The 16,834-nt window shown below is 37.1% G+C and overlaps 2 protein-coding genes across 2 annotated transcripts; one reads left to right on the top strand and one right to left on the bottom strand.

Annotated features, from left to right (window-relative positions):
• Window positions 1–1,132: 1,132 nt before the first annotated feature.
• On the top strand, window positions 1,133–11,835 carry LOC115214272 (39S ribosomal protein L15, mitochondrial). The gene is made up of 4 exons (XM_029783418.2): window positions 1,133–1,290; window positions 5,226–5,380; window positions 6,846–7,008; window positions 11,280–11,835. Exons 1-4 carry the CDS (start codon window positions 1,186–1,188, stop codon window positions 11,736–11,738), a joined length of 882 nt encoding a protein of 293 aa, XP_029639278.1. The 5' UTR covers window positions 1,133–1,185; the 3' UTR covers window positions 11,739–11,835.
• Window positions 11,836–14,678: 2,843 nt separating this feature from the next.
• Window positions 14,679–16,632, bottom strand: LOC115214423 (endothelial zinc finger protein induced by tumor necrosis factor alpha-like; the record flags this gene model as incomplete). The annotated part of the gene is made up of 1 exon (XM_029783618.2): window positions 14,679–16,632. A coding segment is annotated over one exon (909 nt), but the record flags the coding sequence as incomplete, so codon positions are not given.
• Window positions 16,633–16,834: the final 202 nt, after the last annotated feature.

Below are 16,834 nucleotides of genomic sequence, written 5' to 3'. Positions count from 1 at the left end.
CGTTAAATTTCTGATTCTTTTTTTTAATGAACAAACTTTTACAATGCTTAGTTCTACTTAATGTAGCTGACGATGCTAAGGCGGCAGGCTGGCAGAATCGTTAACACGCCGGGCGAAAGTGCTTAGTGGCATTTCGTCCGTCTTTATGTTCTGAGTTCAAATCTTACTGATGTTGACTTCCCTTTTTATCCTTTCGCGGTCTATGAATTAAGTACTAGTTGCATGCTGGAGGTCAATATAATTGACCTACTCCTTCCCCCGAAATTGCTGGCCTTGTGTCAAATTTGAAACCAATGTAACTGTAGATGCAGTACAGTCAAACGTTTAAGAAGTTCGCTTCCTAACTATGTGGTCTGGGGTTCGATCTCACGGCGCGGTACATAAGGCAAATATCATTTTCTAAACTTTCCTCGTACCCAGTGAGTGAAAGTGTGTTGACGGAAAACTGCATAGAGGCCTATCGGGTAGATTGTACCTGAAATTCAAAAGGTTGGGTCTTATCACATACACTGTCACGCTGACTGCCCGAAAATTACGTTATGAATAACTGCTTACACGTTAATTAAGGAGCAGGTAATCCAGTTGATCTTACAAGTGAATCCCCACCATCGAATACTTTAATGTGTGTCTATATAGTTGTGTGTCTGTTGTAGTTCGAGTGCCATAAGTGCTGGAAGGAAATTTGCTTAAGGGGGTGCGAACCCAGATCCAAAATTTTTTATAAACAATTTTCCAGTAACGGAAAAGTTATGCTACAAATCAGTCTAAAAAATGTTTTCGTTTTTGCAATGAAGTCTTTTTTTATCGTGTTTTGTTTTTGTATTTGATTTGCAAGATTTTTTTTATGCGAATTCGAATGTTGAAACATATTTTGTTGTACCTTGGGACGGTCATTATGTCAATAATAAACACACGCACTACTTCTATTTCACTCATTATTTTTATGTAGAATATATATATTTTCGACCTTATCAACATTTATGTAATACACCCCTGTCTGTTACAAACGTTTATATTTCAAATTGTGGTTTATAATGCCTAATATTATTTTACGATGAAAAATGTCAACAACTGATTTGGCCAATTAAATATATTTTCAGAAACTTGGAATCTCCTCTCTTGTACTCTGGTGACCTTGGAATGATTCAAGGGAAATAACTCTATCAATGTGGTTTCCATTTAAAGATGGCGGCCGGTAACACAACTCGTGCGCTGCGAATGCTTCGCAATTTACCTCGAGTTAGTCTTTCTAATTTATCACCGCTACCACAAAAAGCACCAAAACGAAAGGTATTTTTATGTCGTTATTTCTTTCATAGACACATTTAAAGAATCTGGATTGCTTCTATCTAATTCAAATGACAAGTAGTCTTGTGTTTACGTCCTCCACGGCTTATTTCTGGACAGCATTTTCTTTAACCTTTATGGATAATTATTAATTTCAGCAATTCTCTAACCCTTTTGTTACCATATTTCTGTTGAAAACATTGCCTTTGTTTAAATTAATTTTGAAAATAATGAAAAACTTAGGATAAAGAACTTTGGTTATAAAGCTGATGTTTGGGTCAAAATGTCGATGGAATCTCTTAATTCAGACAATTTAAAAACAAGTTGGCATTCTTTCGGTATAACTCGACAAAATGAAAACATTTTACTTCGGGTATTTCTGTGGGTTGTGGAGTATAGATATAACGAAATTATGCCACCAATATCGCATTGCTGGCATAAGAAAAAAAAGCCTTGAATATATTTGTTCTTACCCGTTTCATGTGTGTATATAAAATCCGCAAATTTCCAAGTAGAAAACAGAATCGAACAGTCATTTGCTTTCACGGAAATACCCGGAGTGAAATGTTTTGATTTTGTCGAGTTATATCGAAAGAATGCCAACAAATTTGTATTATAAAGCCATGGGGCAATTTCAGATAGATTTGTATCAAAAGGAATAAATTACAACCGTAATGTCAAAAGAATGAAGGAATATAGGGCACTTGTTGAAGTATAAATGAATACACAATATAAACTCATTCAATTTTCTAATAGTTTGGATTTGGTCATCCAACATGTGTATAGTAATGTTTTTCTTTTTGATAATTTCGTAATTTATTTAGTAAGAGCAATAAGACCTGCAAGCTGGATGAATTGTTGCCACGCCGGACAAAATGCTTAGCAGCATTTCTTCCGGATTTTTACGTTCTGAGTTCAAACGTGGTGGAGGTCGACTTTGCTTTTCATTCTAAATACATTTAGTAAATAATCATTTGCTTAAGTTCTTCCTCATATTCGAGGGGAGTTAATTTGGAATTCGCAGTAAATAAACTCCGGTTTCTGCATTCGTCAGCTTGGTCGCTTGTCCTGCTAATATTAACAACTAAATCTCAAATTATACCCTATCGTCTTGAAAAAGTGAAGGGATACGGTATATAATGTAACTCTTGGCACCCCTAAAAAGACATAATAGTCATGGCTGGAATGCTTCTTTTATTATAAACCTACTGTTTAAACTGAGGAGAAATTACATCGGAAACGCTAAAAAAACGGATTTAAGATAGGATAAAATATTACTTAGGACCTCAACTCCTGGTGGAATTGCTAAAAATAGAAGCTAATTCTCTTGCAAATCACACATTAAGAAGCGAACTTCTCACACGCCAACAAAGGTCATCTATGTGATTACTTGACCTATTAGAAATTGCAACCAAAACTCCCTCACAATCATACCCTCTCATGATAATGCTATATTACTCTTTTACTTCAGTCATTTGACTGCGGCCATGCTGGAGCACCGCCTTTTTTAGTTGAGCAAATCGACCCCAGGACTTATTCTTTGTAATCCTAGTACTTATTCGATCAGTCTCTTTTGCCGAACCGCTAAGTTACAGGGACGTAAATACACCAGCATCGGTTGTCAAGCGATGTTGGGGGGACAAACATATACACACATACATACATACAGATATATATATATATATATATATATATATATACATACATACACGACAGGCTTCTCAGTTTTCGTCTACCAAATCCACTCACAAGGCTTTGGTCGGCCTGAGGCTATATTAGAAGACACTTGCCCAAGGTGCCACACAGTGGGACTGAACCCGAGATCATGTGGTTCATAGGCAAGCTACTTACCACACAGCCACTCCTATGCCTATTGTTTAAAATTGTGTATTTTTTCATGTTTTAATAGCTGATATTACACATAAGGACTACTTTATAGTTTTTGGCCTTCAGTAATTATCATTTAAGAGTGTCCAGTTATACTCTATACTGTAGTTCGATAATAATGTCCTTTTTTTTTAACCCTTGAGTCTCATAAGGCTGGTTACTCAGTTTATAATTGACCAAGATCACAACATTCCTCCAGAACAGGATGCTGATCATTGCAGGGTTCAAGGCCAACTATTTTGAAGGGAAGGGACAGGTCAGTTATCACAACTCAGACACCCTCCCCAGTACTTGACTGATACCTTATTTTGTCGACCCTAAAGGGATGAACGGCAAAAGTGGCCTCAGAAGTAAACTTATAAAGCTGGATGAAATGTATCTAGGCATTTTGTTTGACATGCTAACGATTCTACCAGCTTGCTGTCTAAATGATTTGCTTACATCATATTAGGCGTTTAGTAACAGAGTGTCATAAGCGCCGCCCCAGCCATATTCAAGGTTTGTATATCATTTTCTTTGTCTCGACATCTAGAATCTGAAAAAGTTGGGAGAGAACCGGTGAGGTCGAAAATCTGGCTGAAAAAATTGTACCTCGACGCTATTGACACGATGCTTGCTCGCCCAAACTCAGACCAGAGAGTTTAGTAACACACACCATCATAAGCACACACGCCCAATCAATAACTTTGGTGTGATCCCTGTATCGTTCTTCGAGGTGTTATGGCTCATTTTCTAACATTCTTTGTTACCATCTTAACGATAATGGACTATTATCTTACTATCTTGTCTTACTTACCTCTTAAAGATACTTACCTTGGTATATTAAAGCACAAGCAATACCTTTCCTAGATATTATGGCTTTTGTGGTACTAGTATATTCTACAAAATGAGTAAGATGCAGTCATTGTTTTATCTTTCAGATGTATACATAAATAAATAATTTTACATAAGTGGAATGATTAGAGGAGGTCTTCACAGTCATTTTAAGACCAAAACCAGCTTTCTAACTTCATTCCTTGCTGAGATATTCTGAAAGTCACAAAACTTTGCGTTTTTCTCGGTTTTTAAGTTGTGGCACTTACGATGGTCTGTTATTAAATGCTTCATATGAAATATTAAGCTCTCCATTTTAAAACTGTTCAGTAGTTCTTTAGTTTGTTTATGATATAACAGCGAAGACTATACTGGATCGCCACCTTCAGTAGTTACCTGTTTAACCCTATAATGCTTAAATTATCAAAATAAGAAATACTGAATTTCTAAATCTCTCATAGAGACATGTACGGTGGTGGGGCGATAGAATGGTTGTATACTGTCAATCTAACACGAACGTGACAGTAGGGGGGTACACCACCGCTGTATAGCCCTAGGAAGCATCCTTATAGGACACAGGGGAAAATGTGTCAAAGCCATCAGGAGTCGTTCGATGCTTCCTAGGGCTATACAGTTAGATTGACAATATACAACCATGCTTAAATTATCAATTTCTAGAAATTATTTACTGTTCTACTTTCAGCTTATTTAGCACAAGGGGTGTGTTTGAAGTAAAAAATGTAATTTTCTCACACATATTTAATGTTTGTTTTTATGTTCTGTTATAATAAAAACAATTTAAAATTTAACTGAAAGATTAAAACTTTTTGTAGAAAACTTTATATTTAGAAAACTTTCAAGAAGGGAGATGACTGTGGTGTTGAAGTTTTGGATTTGCTTCCATTTGTTAGACTGTCCAGTGAAGGCAAGCAGACAGAAACTCCGAAGTGACTGTCACGCCTCTTCTTGCACGAAGTATATCATCATCATCATCATCATCATCATATAAATGATGGGAAGTTAATAATTGGTTATTATTAACTTCCCAATCTCCGTTTTCTTTTCTTTTTTCTTCTATATGAATATAAACTATGTTTTTACATATATACCTATTATTTTAAGGTAATTAATTCCCCAAAAATGTTAGGTATTCAACCTGTATTTCTTTCGATGGCCTTTTTGTGGGGTTTTTTTTTTTTTTTTTTTTTAAATATTTGCCTTTATATTTGTTTTAACAGGAGCTTGTGAAACGAGGAAACTGCCGTGGTGGAAATTCAGGACGAAGTGACACCGGTCAAAGAAAACATGGAAATCTTCCTAGACTTGGTTTTGAAGGAGGAAATACTCCATTTTATTTAATGATTCCAAAAGAACCATTTTATAAAGGCTGGCAGTAAGTCATATTTTATAATTATAGTACTATGTCATGTTTCACAACTATACTACCAAATTTTGTTGTAAACTCCTTTACAACATTAAATCAAGTTATCTAACAAAAAAAATTATCACTAAAAATTACCTCTAAATCATCATCGTTTAACGTCCACTTTCCATGCTAACATTGGTTGGACGATTTGACTGAGGGCTGGCAAACCAGATGGCTGCACCAGACTCCAATCTGATCTGGCAGAGTTTCTACAGCTGGATGCCCTTCCTAACACCAACCACTCCGAGAGTGTAGAAATCTAAAAGAAATTTACTGTAACCCTTTAGCTTTTAAACCAGCCATTTCCAGTCCAAATATTTTTTTTGTTTCATACATAGACACAGGAGTGGCTGTGTGGTAAGAAGTTTGCTTCCCAAGTACATGGTTCCTGGTTCGGTCCCACTGCATGGCACCTTCAGCAAGAGTCTTCTACTATATAGGCGTAGTTCACTCATCATTTCATCCAACGAAAAATCTTCAAATCTGAAGAAGATACAAAAACACTCTTTTGTGATTTCATCACCATTTGCTCTCCAGAATTCTTTGCTGCTGGCATAAATAAGCTGATAAAATGGCAAAATTGTGTTGATAATTTAGGTGCATACTTTGATTAATTTGATTAACTGTTTTGTTTTTTGTTGAGATAAAGTAAAACAAACTTTCAATTCAAATTCTTAATGACCTGAAATATCTACATATATGTGTGTGTGTGTGTGTGTCTTTGTGACTGTGCTTGTGTTGTGTCCCCCAAATCACTGCTTGACAACTGGTGTTGGTGTGTTTACGTCCCTGTAACTCAGCGATTTGGCAAAAGGGACTGATAGAATAAGTACTGGGGTCGGTTTATTCGACTAAAAATTCAAAGCGGTGCCCCAGCATGGCTGCAGTTTAATGACTGAAACAAGTAAAAGATAAAAGATACTCAAACCGACCTGGTCTGTCTTCTCTCACCTACCCTACAATGTCATTCTAAAAATAAACAATCACATCATTTGAAATCTTGAAGCAACAAGATAATGCTGAATTTATTTTTGAAAATGTAAATGAATAATTATTATATTTGACAGAAGGATCTGAATGCTAAAGGGTTGAATATTTTCAAAAGCTTCATGGGTGTTTATGAGGTCAGGTACTTTTGTGAGCAGATGCTTAGAAGTGTAGTTAAGAAGCTTGCTTCACAGTGTGCAAGTGTCTTTTAGCTTAAACCTTCCCTTTAGAGTCACCCTAGCTATAGTAGTAGAAGACACCAACCCCCCAGTACTACACAATGGAAACAAACTCTCAACCACAAGGTTACCAAGCAAACTTCTTAACCTCGTGGCCACATATGCACCTTTATATTAATTAACTAAACATAATCTCATTGTCTTGATGCTGTTTTATAAATACTTTTGATTAATGTACTTTTGCTTTTTTTTTCTTTTTCGTGCAGTTTGCGAAAAAGCTACAGTCCTTTAAACATGTTGTCATTACAAAGAATGGTAGATCTTGGTCGGATTGATAAAAATTCACCCATTGATATTGTTAGTATCACAAATACAAGGCTCTTCAATTTCAACCCTGTGCAAGACCATGGAATCTGGCTGACAGAAGATGTAAGTACTTTTAGTTGTTATTGTTTTAACATATTTGCTGTACTTGAGAAGACATGCCATGCTAAGTAAAATCGCTGTCATCCATACATACAGGCCTGTCCTTTACGATTGCCGGTGCCACATAAAATGCACTTGTGCTGGTGACATATAAAAAGCACCCAGCACACTCTGTAAAGTGGTTGGCATTAGGAAGGGCATCCAGCTGTAAAAACCATGCCGCAACAGATAATTGGAGTCTAGCCAGCTCCATGTCAAACCATCCAACCCATGCCAGCAAGGAAAATGGACGTTAAATGATGATAATGATGTAGTTAACAAGTTGTTCTTTATCTTTTATGTTTCCATTTACATCTGGGACACTGTACAGAAATATTAAATCAACTCCCGATACTATACTTCAGTGAAGACGTGTTGCATGCATGGTCACCCAGACTGGGTACTGCATTGTTTTCTTCAGCAAGATGCTTGATTTTACATTGCTCCAGTCCACTCAGCTGCAAAATTAGTAACTCTGTAACAGGCTGGCGCCCTGTTCAGGTCAAATGTTGTGATTTCAGTCAGATTGGGTAACCGGCTCTATGAGCCCTAGGATTTGAAACAGTAATGTCCGCGTGGAGGTTATTGATGAATATTTAACTCTTACTTTAGTTTATTTATTCCTCAAAGAAATGAATCGCAAAGTTGACCTCATCAGGATTTGAACTCCATATAAAAAGACCATAACTAAATACCACAAAAATATTATCCTACCCTGACTAAGCAAAGGCATTCTAGTTATGACCATCCTGTTTTATTTTTCAAACAGCGTATCTAGAACTACTCTATCCAATGTGTCCTTCTCTTTGTTTAAAGTCAACTGTGCATGTGGTTTCTGAGTAAGTTATTTGGTTGCCATTTCTTGCAAGTAAAATAGAGGAAACATATTGAAGTTTCATCATTGTCACCATTTAATGGCCACTTTTCCCATGCTTGCATGGGTCAGATGGAATTTGATGAGGCAGATTTTCCCATGGCCAAATGCCCTTCCTGTCACCAACTCTCACCTGTTTCCAAATAAGGTAGTATTTTCCCATAACTAGACATGCTTTTCATGGATGACCTTGTTTGTATGACTTCCTCCTTGGTTTTTGTTTACAAGTTGTAGGAATTGTTGTTGTTTAGATTCAGTCAGCTCAACTTGAGTAGTATCACGACCAGGCCTGTGGAGTTGAAAACAATTAAGGGGTAGCTAGAGTCGGAATCAGTAAAACTATACCAACTCCGACTTAAATATCCTTATTCTTTAATATAAACCAGTTATAACATATAGGCTTACTCAAAGTACGAGTGTATGCATATGCTTTATAGGATATGTAGACCAGAATCGTTTAATTATATAAAGAGGAGTTGGAGTCAGAGGTGCCAATAGTAGGAGTCAGAGTCAAAGTTTTTTGCTTTGGCTCCCCAGCCCTGATCATGACCACAGATTTTCTGATAAAATGCTGAGAATTAACTCATCAATTTAATATTTTAGCATTCAAACTATATTTTTAGTATTTTAACTGTAACATTTTTAATATTCTAGTTGTAATATGTTTAACATTTTAAACATAATATTTTTAGTCTTCTAAGCAAAACATTTTAACATTGTAATCATGTTTTTAGGATATTGATTCTAATGTTTTTCGCTCTCTAACCATATTTTTAACATTCTAACAAAAATCTGGTTAGCTTCCTACCCTTAATATTTTTTAAAAACTGTATTTAGTATCAGAACTTACAATTTAAAGCAGGTATTTATGGAAGAACATATTTGGCTATTTGGCTATTACATCAATTAGATTAAAGGAATATGTGAAAAGTATCCCAGTCATTTGTTGTATGAAATGGTTTTACAGATTTAAGCTTTTGAATGATTTTTTTTTTTCATTTTTCTTTAACATTAGATAATCTGGGAGATCATCTATCTTGGTTCATTCATTTGATCAAGTAAATTAATGTGCCATTTCTGTAGCAGGACTGGGATTTATATTGTCAGAATCCAAACCATTCCCTTCTTTGGTTTCAATCAAATGCATAAAAATAATCAAAGAATTTATCACTATAATAATAGTTCTTTCAAATTTTTGGCACAAGACCCACAATTGTTGGGGGCGGGCAACAGTCAATGGCATCAACCCCAGTACTCACCCTGAAGGGATGAAAGGTAGCATTTGAACTCAGAATGTAAAACCAGAACAAATGTCTGGCATACTAAAGATTCTGCCAGCTCACCACCTTCGTCATTATAAACATAACAGTACCTGTTTTTCTCTACAACCATGGTACGAATGAGTCTAAAATGGAGCATTATGCGACTATAATCATTTCACTGCTGCAATGGAAATCGTTCAATGGAAATTGCAGATGTGTTACCAGTGCCGGTGGCATGTAAGAGAACCTTCCGTTTCACGACCGTTGCCAGCACCACCCCGTTTCGTGTCCGTTGCCAGCCTCGCCTGGCCCTCGTGCTGGTGGCACATAAAAAGCACCATCCGTTCGTGGCCGTTTGCCAGCTCTGTCTGGCACCTGTGCGGGTGGCACGTAAAAAGCACCCACTACACTCACGGAGTGGTTGGCGTTAGGAAGGGCATCCAGCCGTAAAAACACTGCCAGATTTGACTGGGCCTGATGAAGCCTTCTGGCTTCACAGACCCCAGTAGAACCGTCCAACCCATGCTAGCATGGAAAACGGACGCTAAACGATGATGATGATGATGATGAATCTTACATTCTCTGATCTGATATTCGTTTCAAGTATTGGGCCTCACAGAAGCAAAGGGATTGAGTTCCTTTCGAGCATTGAGCCCCATAGAGGCAAAGTGGTTGAGTCCCTTTTGAGTGTTGAGCCTCATGGAAGCAAAGTGGCTGAGTCCCTTTTGAGCATTGGGCCTCATGGAGGCAAAGTGGCTGAGTCCCTTTTGAGAATTGAGCCTCATGGAACAAAACGACTGAGTTCCTTTTGAGTGTGAGCCTCATGGAGGCAAAGTAGCTGAGTTCCTTTCAAGCATTGGGCCTCATGGAAAAAAATAATTGAGTTCCTTTCAAGCATTGAGTCCCATGGAGGCAAAGTGGTGAGTTCCTTTCGAGCATTGGGCCCATGAAGGCAAAGTGACTGAGTTTCTTTCGAGTGTTGGGCCTCACGGAGGCAATGACTGAGACATTTGGCATTATGTCGTGCTTGAGAAGACCCATCAAGCCAAGCAAAATCACAGTCATGGCAGATACCAGTGTCACATAAATTGGCACCCATTTCACTCTCAGAGTGGTTGGCGTTAGAAAAGGCATCCAGCTGTGGAAAACCATGCCCTGGAGTCTGGTGCAGCCCCTCAGCTTACCAGCCCTGGTCAAACCATCCAACCCATGCTAGCATGGACAACAGACGTTAAATGATGATGCTTTTATAGTCGTCTTCCAATATCATCTTTGATCAGTTTCACCTAACATGTAACGTGTAGTTGGTTTTCGTAACTATATGAGATGCGGCCATAGCCTAGGGGCTAACAAGTTTGCTACTGCACAGCACCGTGGGCCAGTGTCTCCTACTGTAGGGAATACGATAGAAGGAAAATGTGCAGAAGCTTATTTTGTGTGTGCGTGCGTGCGCACATGCATGTGTGTTTATGACATGGGTTGAACAGTTTGACATAAAGAAGCCCTTATGGAAGTTACTATCCTCCTTGAGGAGTCTCAAGACCACATATTGCTTAGGCTTGTTTACAGAGGTCAATATTTTAAAAGCCATAACATTGTCAACTCTAGAATTTCTTGTAATTAACGTTGCACATCCTACAGAGATTAGGCTAAGCTCACTCTCAACTCGCTATTAATCTACATTCATTGCTTAAATTTTTCACAATATTAGATGCAGATGTGGTTGTGTGGTAAGTAGCTTGCTTCCCAACCACATGGTTCCAGGTTCAGTCTCATTACATAGCACCTTGGGTGGTGTCTTCTGAGTGGATTTAGTAGAATGGAAACTGTAAGAAGCCTGTTGCATGTGTATGTTTGTCTTCTTGTCTTGATATCAGATGATTGTTGTAGATTAATATCATTCCAATATTCTGTAAAATCATGTCTGGCCACAGGGAAATATTACCTTGCTTGGTAACAGAAAGGGCATCTGGCTTTACGAAACCTACTTCAATAAACTCCGTCTGACCCATGCAAGCATGGAAAAGTGGAAATTAAAATTACGATGATGAATATGCAAATATCTTTATTTTTCCCCCCTTTTCTTATCTCATTGACAGGGAGCTGATGGTTTCAAGAGCTGTATCAACATAGAAGTCCAGTGGGCTAGTGAGCTGACTATCGCTGCAATTGAGAGAAATGGTGGCAGAATTACAACTCGTTATTATGATCCTATGTCACTGTTAGCCTTGGCTGATATCAAGAAATTTTTCCAGTCAGGGAAACCCATTCCACGATGTCATTTACCAACACAAGATTGCGTGGAATACTATACCAATCCAAAAAACCGTGGCTATCTTGCTGATCCTGATCTTGTACAAGAAGCACGCATAGAACTTGCTCAGAAATATGGTTACACAATACCAGAAGTTGATGAAGATACCAAAAATTTAATGTTACAAAGCAAAGATCCTCGTCAAGTTTTCTTCAATTTACAACCCGGCTGGATTGTTAACCTAAACGACAAAGTAATATATAAAGCTACAGATCCAGAATATGAAAATTTTTACCAATCTTAACCATTAATGTAATTAGTATCATTATTGGATGATGTGTTTTGAAAGACTGAGAATTCTTGTTTATATTTTAGCATTAAATAATTTTTATTTGTATTAATTGTTTGTGCCTTTTTATCTGAAATATTTGATTAATCACCATAAATAATACACCTATCTCTTCTATGTACTGCGAGTTCCTGTACTAAACAATGAAACATGCTTTCGTAGGTGGCTCATTAGTAACCAAATATCAAATCAAACCCTACTGTCTTAAAAAAAAAAGGTAAAGCACATTGAAAAATATTTTTATACATAATGTCTGTGTGTATATATATATGCATATACATACAGGGTGCAGTGAATAAATTGTTGTCTAAAATATGCAAAAATGAAAATAACTCTGCAATCTAATCTTAAGAGATATATTTACCAAAATTGCATTAAAATATCTTGAAATACTAAAGAGTAAATTTATTTAATGAAATCACCATTGGCTTTAACTATGATTTCAAGATGACTTTGGAGTCTCCTGCAATACTTCTGGATAGTCTCTGTATTTAAGTTGGTAAATGCTGCCATAATCCTTGCCTTCAGTTCATCTTTGGTGTTACAAGTTTTGTTGGCCTCTCACTCAACTGTGCTCCACACATAGTAATCAAGGGTGTTGCAATCTGGGGAGTTACGTGGCCAGCTGTTAGGGGTGATGTGGTCGCAGAAATAGTCTGACAACCAAGACTGGGTTCTCCTGCTTATGTGGCATGGTGCAGTCTTGTTGTTAGACATAGGGTCTTCCAGCAGCCACCCCACCAGACACTTGTTCTAGGCCTTCATGCTGAGTCTGAGGCTGTGTGGGAAGATGAATGGAGGCATAAAGTTGCCATCACTCCAAATACCACTTCTATTGATTTTTTTTAATGGCTTTGCTGGGTGACTGGGGAAATGTAAAGATGTGCACAACCACCCTTGGATGGTTTTGAATGACCATAGAAAGTGCGAGCCCTCTGAAAAATTGTGGATTTGTATAAAGGATATGCGCACACAGACATTTTGCGATTTATATAGAGAGAGATTTACTCATTTGGATTTAAACGAGCTAACTCGGACATTGAAAAAAATACATATAACTTATCTTCGATTTTTTTATAAGATGTATTGCTTTCAAATCAAAGGAAATTTTTTTTTAAATGAGATAGTTTATTTAGAAAGATAATTTTTAAAACAAAGAGTTACACAGTTATCTTGCAGACATCACACATGTATCTGCTTTCTCTTCAAATCTTCTTTCCTTTAGCGTCTCTCTTCTCTGCGCATTTTACACACTATCTTGTAGGGTTCTTTTTCTAATCAATTGGTGGTATTTCCATGGGAAAGTAACCAACTTGGGCAAATCTTGTCGGATGTGGGATCGATGATGGTCTTCCTGGTTTCGTGCATAAATAATTCTCTTATTTGTATAAATAATAGTGAATCAAAACGAGACGGTTCTAAAATGACATCAACCTCCTCCTGAATCTGAGTATGCACTGAAGTAAAAGTTCAAAACTCAGAAGCATAAACTCTTTGAAATGGCACCAGAATATGTGCTGCCAATGCGAGTAAATTCGTGATTGCTCAAAAATGAAACGACACAAAACAAATAAACTCGTTTGAGTGCTAAAATTAAAAGTTAATTTTGACCAAGTATACTCGTCTGGTTCTAAAAAGATACATTTGCGATGCACGAGTAAACTCGGGATAATCCATTAAAGGGTTAAGACCTTCTAATCCACTCAGCCATTCACCCTTTCAGTTTAAATTTTGCAACAGACTTTCATAAAGGCAGTCAATATATCTCTTTGTCCATGAGTTATATAAGTCTAATTGACCTATTTCCACTTCACTGGCGTTCGTGCCACATAAAAAGCACCCAGTACACTCTGTAAGGTGGTTGGCATAAGGAAGGGCAACCAGTCATAGAAACTATGCCAAAGTAAACCTTAGAGCTTGGCTAAGTCCTCTGGGTCACCAGCTCCTGTCAAACTATCCAACCCATGTCAGCATGGAAAATAGACATTAAATGGTAATGAAGAGAGTATGTACCTCAGTTCTATATTTAAGAAATGAGGAATTATGTACATTATTTTTTAACATTATTTACATTCGCCGGATATTTGTCCTCATCTTGTTTGTTGTTAACATAACATTTCGGCTGATATGTTAACACAACGATTCGCCATATGCCCATGAATATATGGCGTAGTGGTTAAGAGCACAGGCTACTAACCCCAAGATTTTCAAGTTCAATTCCAAGCAGTGACCTGAACAATAATAATAATAATAACATCGAAAAATATCTTAGGAATGAGAACCCAGGTTCGAAATTTCCCCAAGACACCTGAAGAAGGCTGGAAGGTATATCAGCCGAAATGTTCTGTTAACAACAAACAAGATGAGGACAAATGTAAATAATGTAATATGTACCTCCTTCTAGAACTAGCTAGGATGCTGCACATGTAATGAAAATGACAAAAGCTATCAAGTGACAAAAAATAAAATACTAAACTTTTTTTTTATCATCCACACATTTAATTCAAATATGTATATGTGTGTATACACACATACAAAATATAACTGCTGCACTTCTTCAAATTTTAGCAGTAGTAGTATCATGGCTTAACACCAGTGACATTAACTTACATCAGATGTTCTTAAACTTTTTGGGCCAGCACTCCCATCATGGCCACATAATACCCTCAGCACCCACACCCCTATTTTTATGTATAAATAAATATTTTAGCACCCACTACACTCACGGAGTGGTTGGCGTTAGGAAGGGCATCCAGCCATAGAAACACTGCCAGATCAGACTGGGCCTGATGCAGCCTTCTGGCTTCACAGACCCCAGTTGAACCGTCCAACCCATGCTAGCATGGAAAGCGGACGCTAAATGATGATATGAATCATTTGATATTTAATATATAATTTGTATACAATACTATAATATTATAAATTCAGTGTCCCCCAATCCATTGCCTTCCTCCCAATGCTTCTTTTTTCTCTACCATCCCCCACCAGCGCCCACTTTGAGAACTTATGATCTATATTAATTAACTTTGAACAGATAAAAATTTCTCTTCAATCATGTTTTAGCTGTTTTATTTTTCATTAACATCAATTTATTTTTCATTAACATCAATATTTTTCATTAACACATTCAGAGTGTGAAGGAAACAGATTCATTTGTTTATGAAATACCTGTCCAATAGTGTCAACATTATATTTATGAGAATACATTGATTGGGGAAGGAAGCTTGGTATGTCTTCTCTGAGGAGCAATCGACAAACCATGAAATAGTCCATCAGGAGACTGCCTCCTTCCTTTTTCTGCACATCTATAGCACAAAAAGAATGTATTTTACCCAGTGAGGATTGTTATGTTTAAATTTATTTCAGTTCTGATTAACAGCATTATGTTAATAAAATCTGAAAGAGCACTTTTATCAAAAATATTGCAATAAGTTATCTTCGTGTTATTATCAGTCAGAGAATGGAAGAGGAGGAGGGGGCCATGATAATTGCAGGTTCTCCTAGGCTGATGAGGTTGATGTTCAGCAAGGACCTCTGTAGGGATAAACGTGGGCAGAGAGGGCATTCTACAGGCTAGGGAATTCTAATCTGCGGAGTAAGGAGTGAGCTTAGTGTTCACCCAAGTAAAGAAAGCAATAGGATGAGAAATAAGTGTACTTGGGTATGGATCTTGTATATTTGGAGGAGTTGAGGGCATTATAGCAATGACAAAAGAGTATTTGAGAACTCATGATTAAAGCTGGTTCGTAATTGAATCTTTGCCAATCGAATTGTCTTCTGGATTTAGTACAGGATGTACATCAAACTGATACAGTGTCTTTTTTACATGACAGTCATATTTTGTGAGAAAAATTTAGCACAGGAATTGACACTGATATGGCTTTTCTCCTGTTTGGTTTGGCTATGCTGGTGTTAATTTGGTTACGTTTTCGAGAATGATTTACCACAAATAGGGCTTCTCTCTTATATGAATGCGCTCATGTCGAGTTAAGCTACCGTTTTCAGAGAATGATTTACCACAGATATCACAGAGAAATGGTTTCTCTCCTGTATGAATACGTTTGTGTTTAGTTAAATTACTTGTCACAGAGAATGATTTACCACAAATATCACAACGATGTGGCTTCTCTCCTGTATGAAGGTGTTTATGAGCTGTTGATACACTACTTCCAGAGAATGATTTACCACAAATATCACAGTGATATGGCTTCTCTCCTGTATGAATGCGTTTGTGAGTGGTTAAGTGACTATTTATAGAGAATGATTTACCACAGATATCACACTGATATGGCCTCTCACCTGTATGAATGCGCCTATGCTTAGTTAAGCTACAAGCAACAGAGAATGATTTATCACAGATATCACACTGATATGGTTTTTCTCCTGTATGAATACGAATGTGAGTAGTTAAGTGGTTTGCTTGTGAGAATGATCTACCACAGATCTCACAGTGAAATGGTTTCTCTCCTGTATGAACGCGTTTGTGAGTATTTAAATGGTTATCTCTGGAGAATGATTTACCACAGATATCACACTGATATGGTCTCTCTCCTGTGTGGATATGTTTGTGAGCCGTTAAAGCACCACTTTGAGAAAATGATTTACCACAGATATCACAGAGATATGGCTTCTCTCCTGTATAAGTACGTCTGTGAAAAGTAAAGGGATATGTTAAAGGGAATGATTTTCCGCAGTGATACAATCTCTCTCCTGTATGAATACGCTTGTGAGTAGCTAAATTACTATCTCTAGAGAATGATTTACCACAGATATCACACTGATACGGCCTTTCTCCTGTATGAATACGCTGGTGAATTTTTAAGACATTACTTTGAGAGAATGATTTATCACAGATTTCACAGTGATATGGTTTTTCTCCTGTATGAATACGTTTGTGTCTAGTTAAGTTACTCTTCTTTGAGAATGACTTTTTACAGATATCACAGTAATATGATGTTTTTCCTATTTCTTTAAGTATCTCATCAGGAAAATCAATCCTTTTAGACTGTTTTATATTTAGCTTGGTGCTCACATAATTCATTTTCTATAAT

The sequence above is a fragment of the Octopus sinensis genome, linkage group LG7 (assembly GCF_006345805.1).
Source record: "Octopus sinensis linkage group LG7, ASM634580v1, whole genome shotgun sequence".
NCBI classification, from domain to species: Eukaryota; Metazoa; Mollusca; class Cephalopoda; order Octopoda; family Octopodidae; genus Octopus; species Octopus sinensis.
This window is presented reverse-complemented; position numbering and strand designations above follow the sequence as displayed.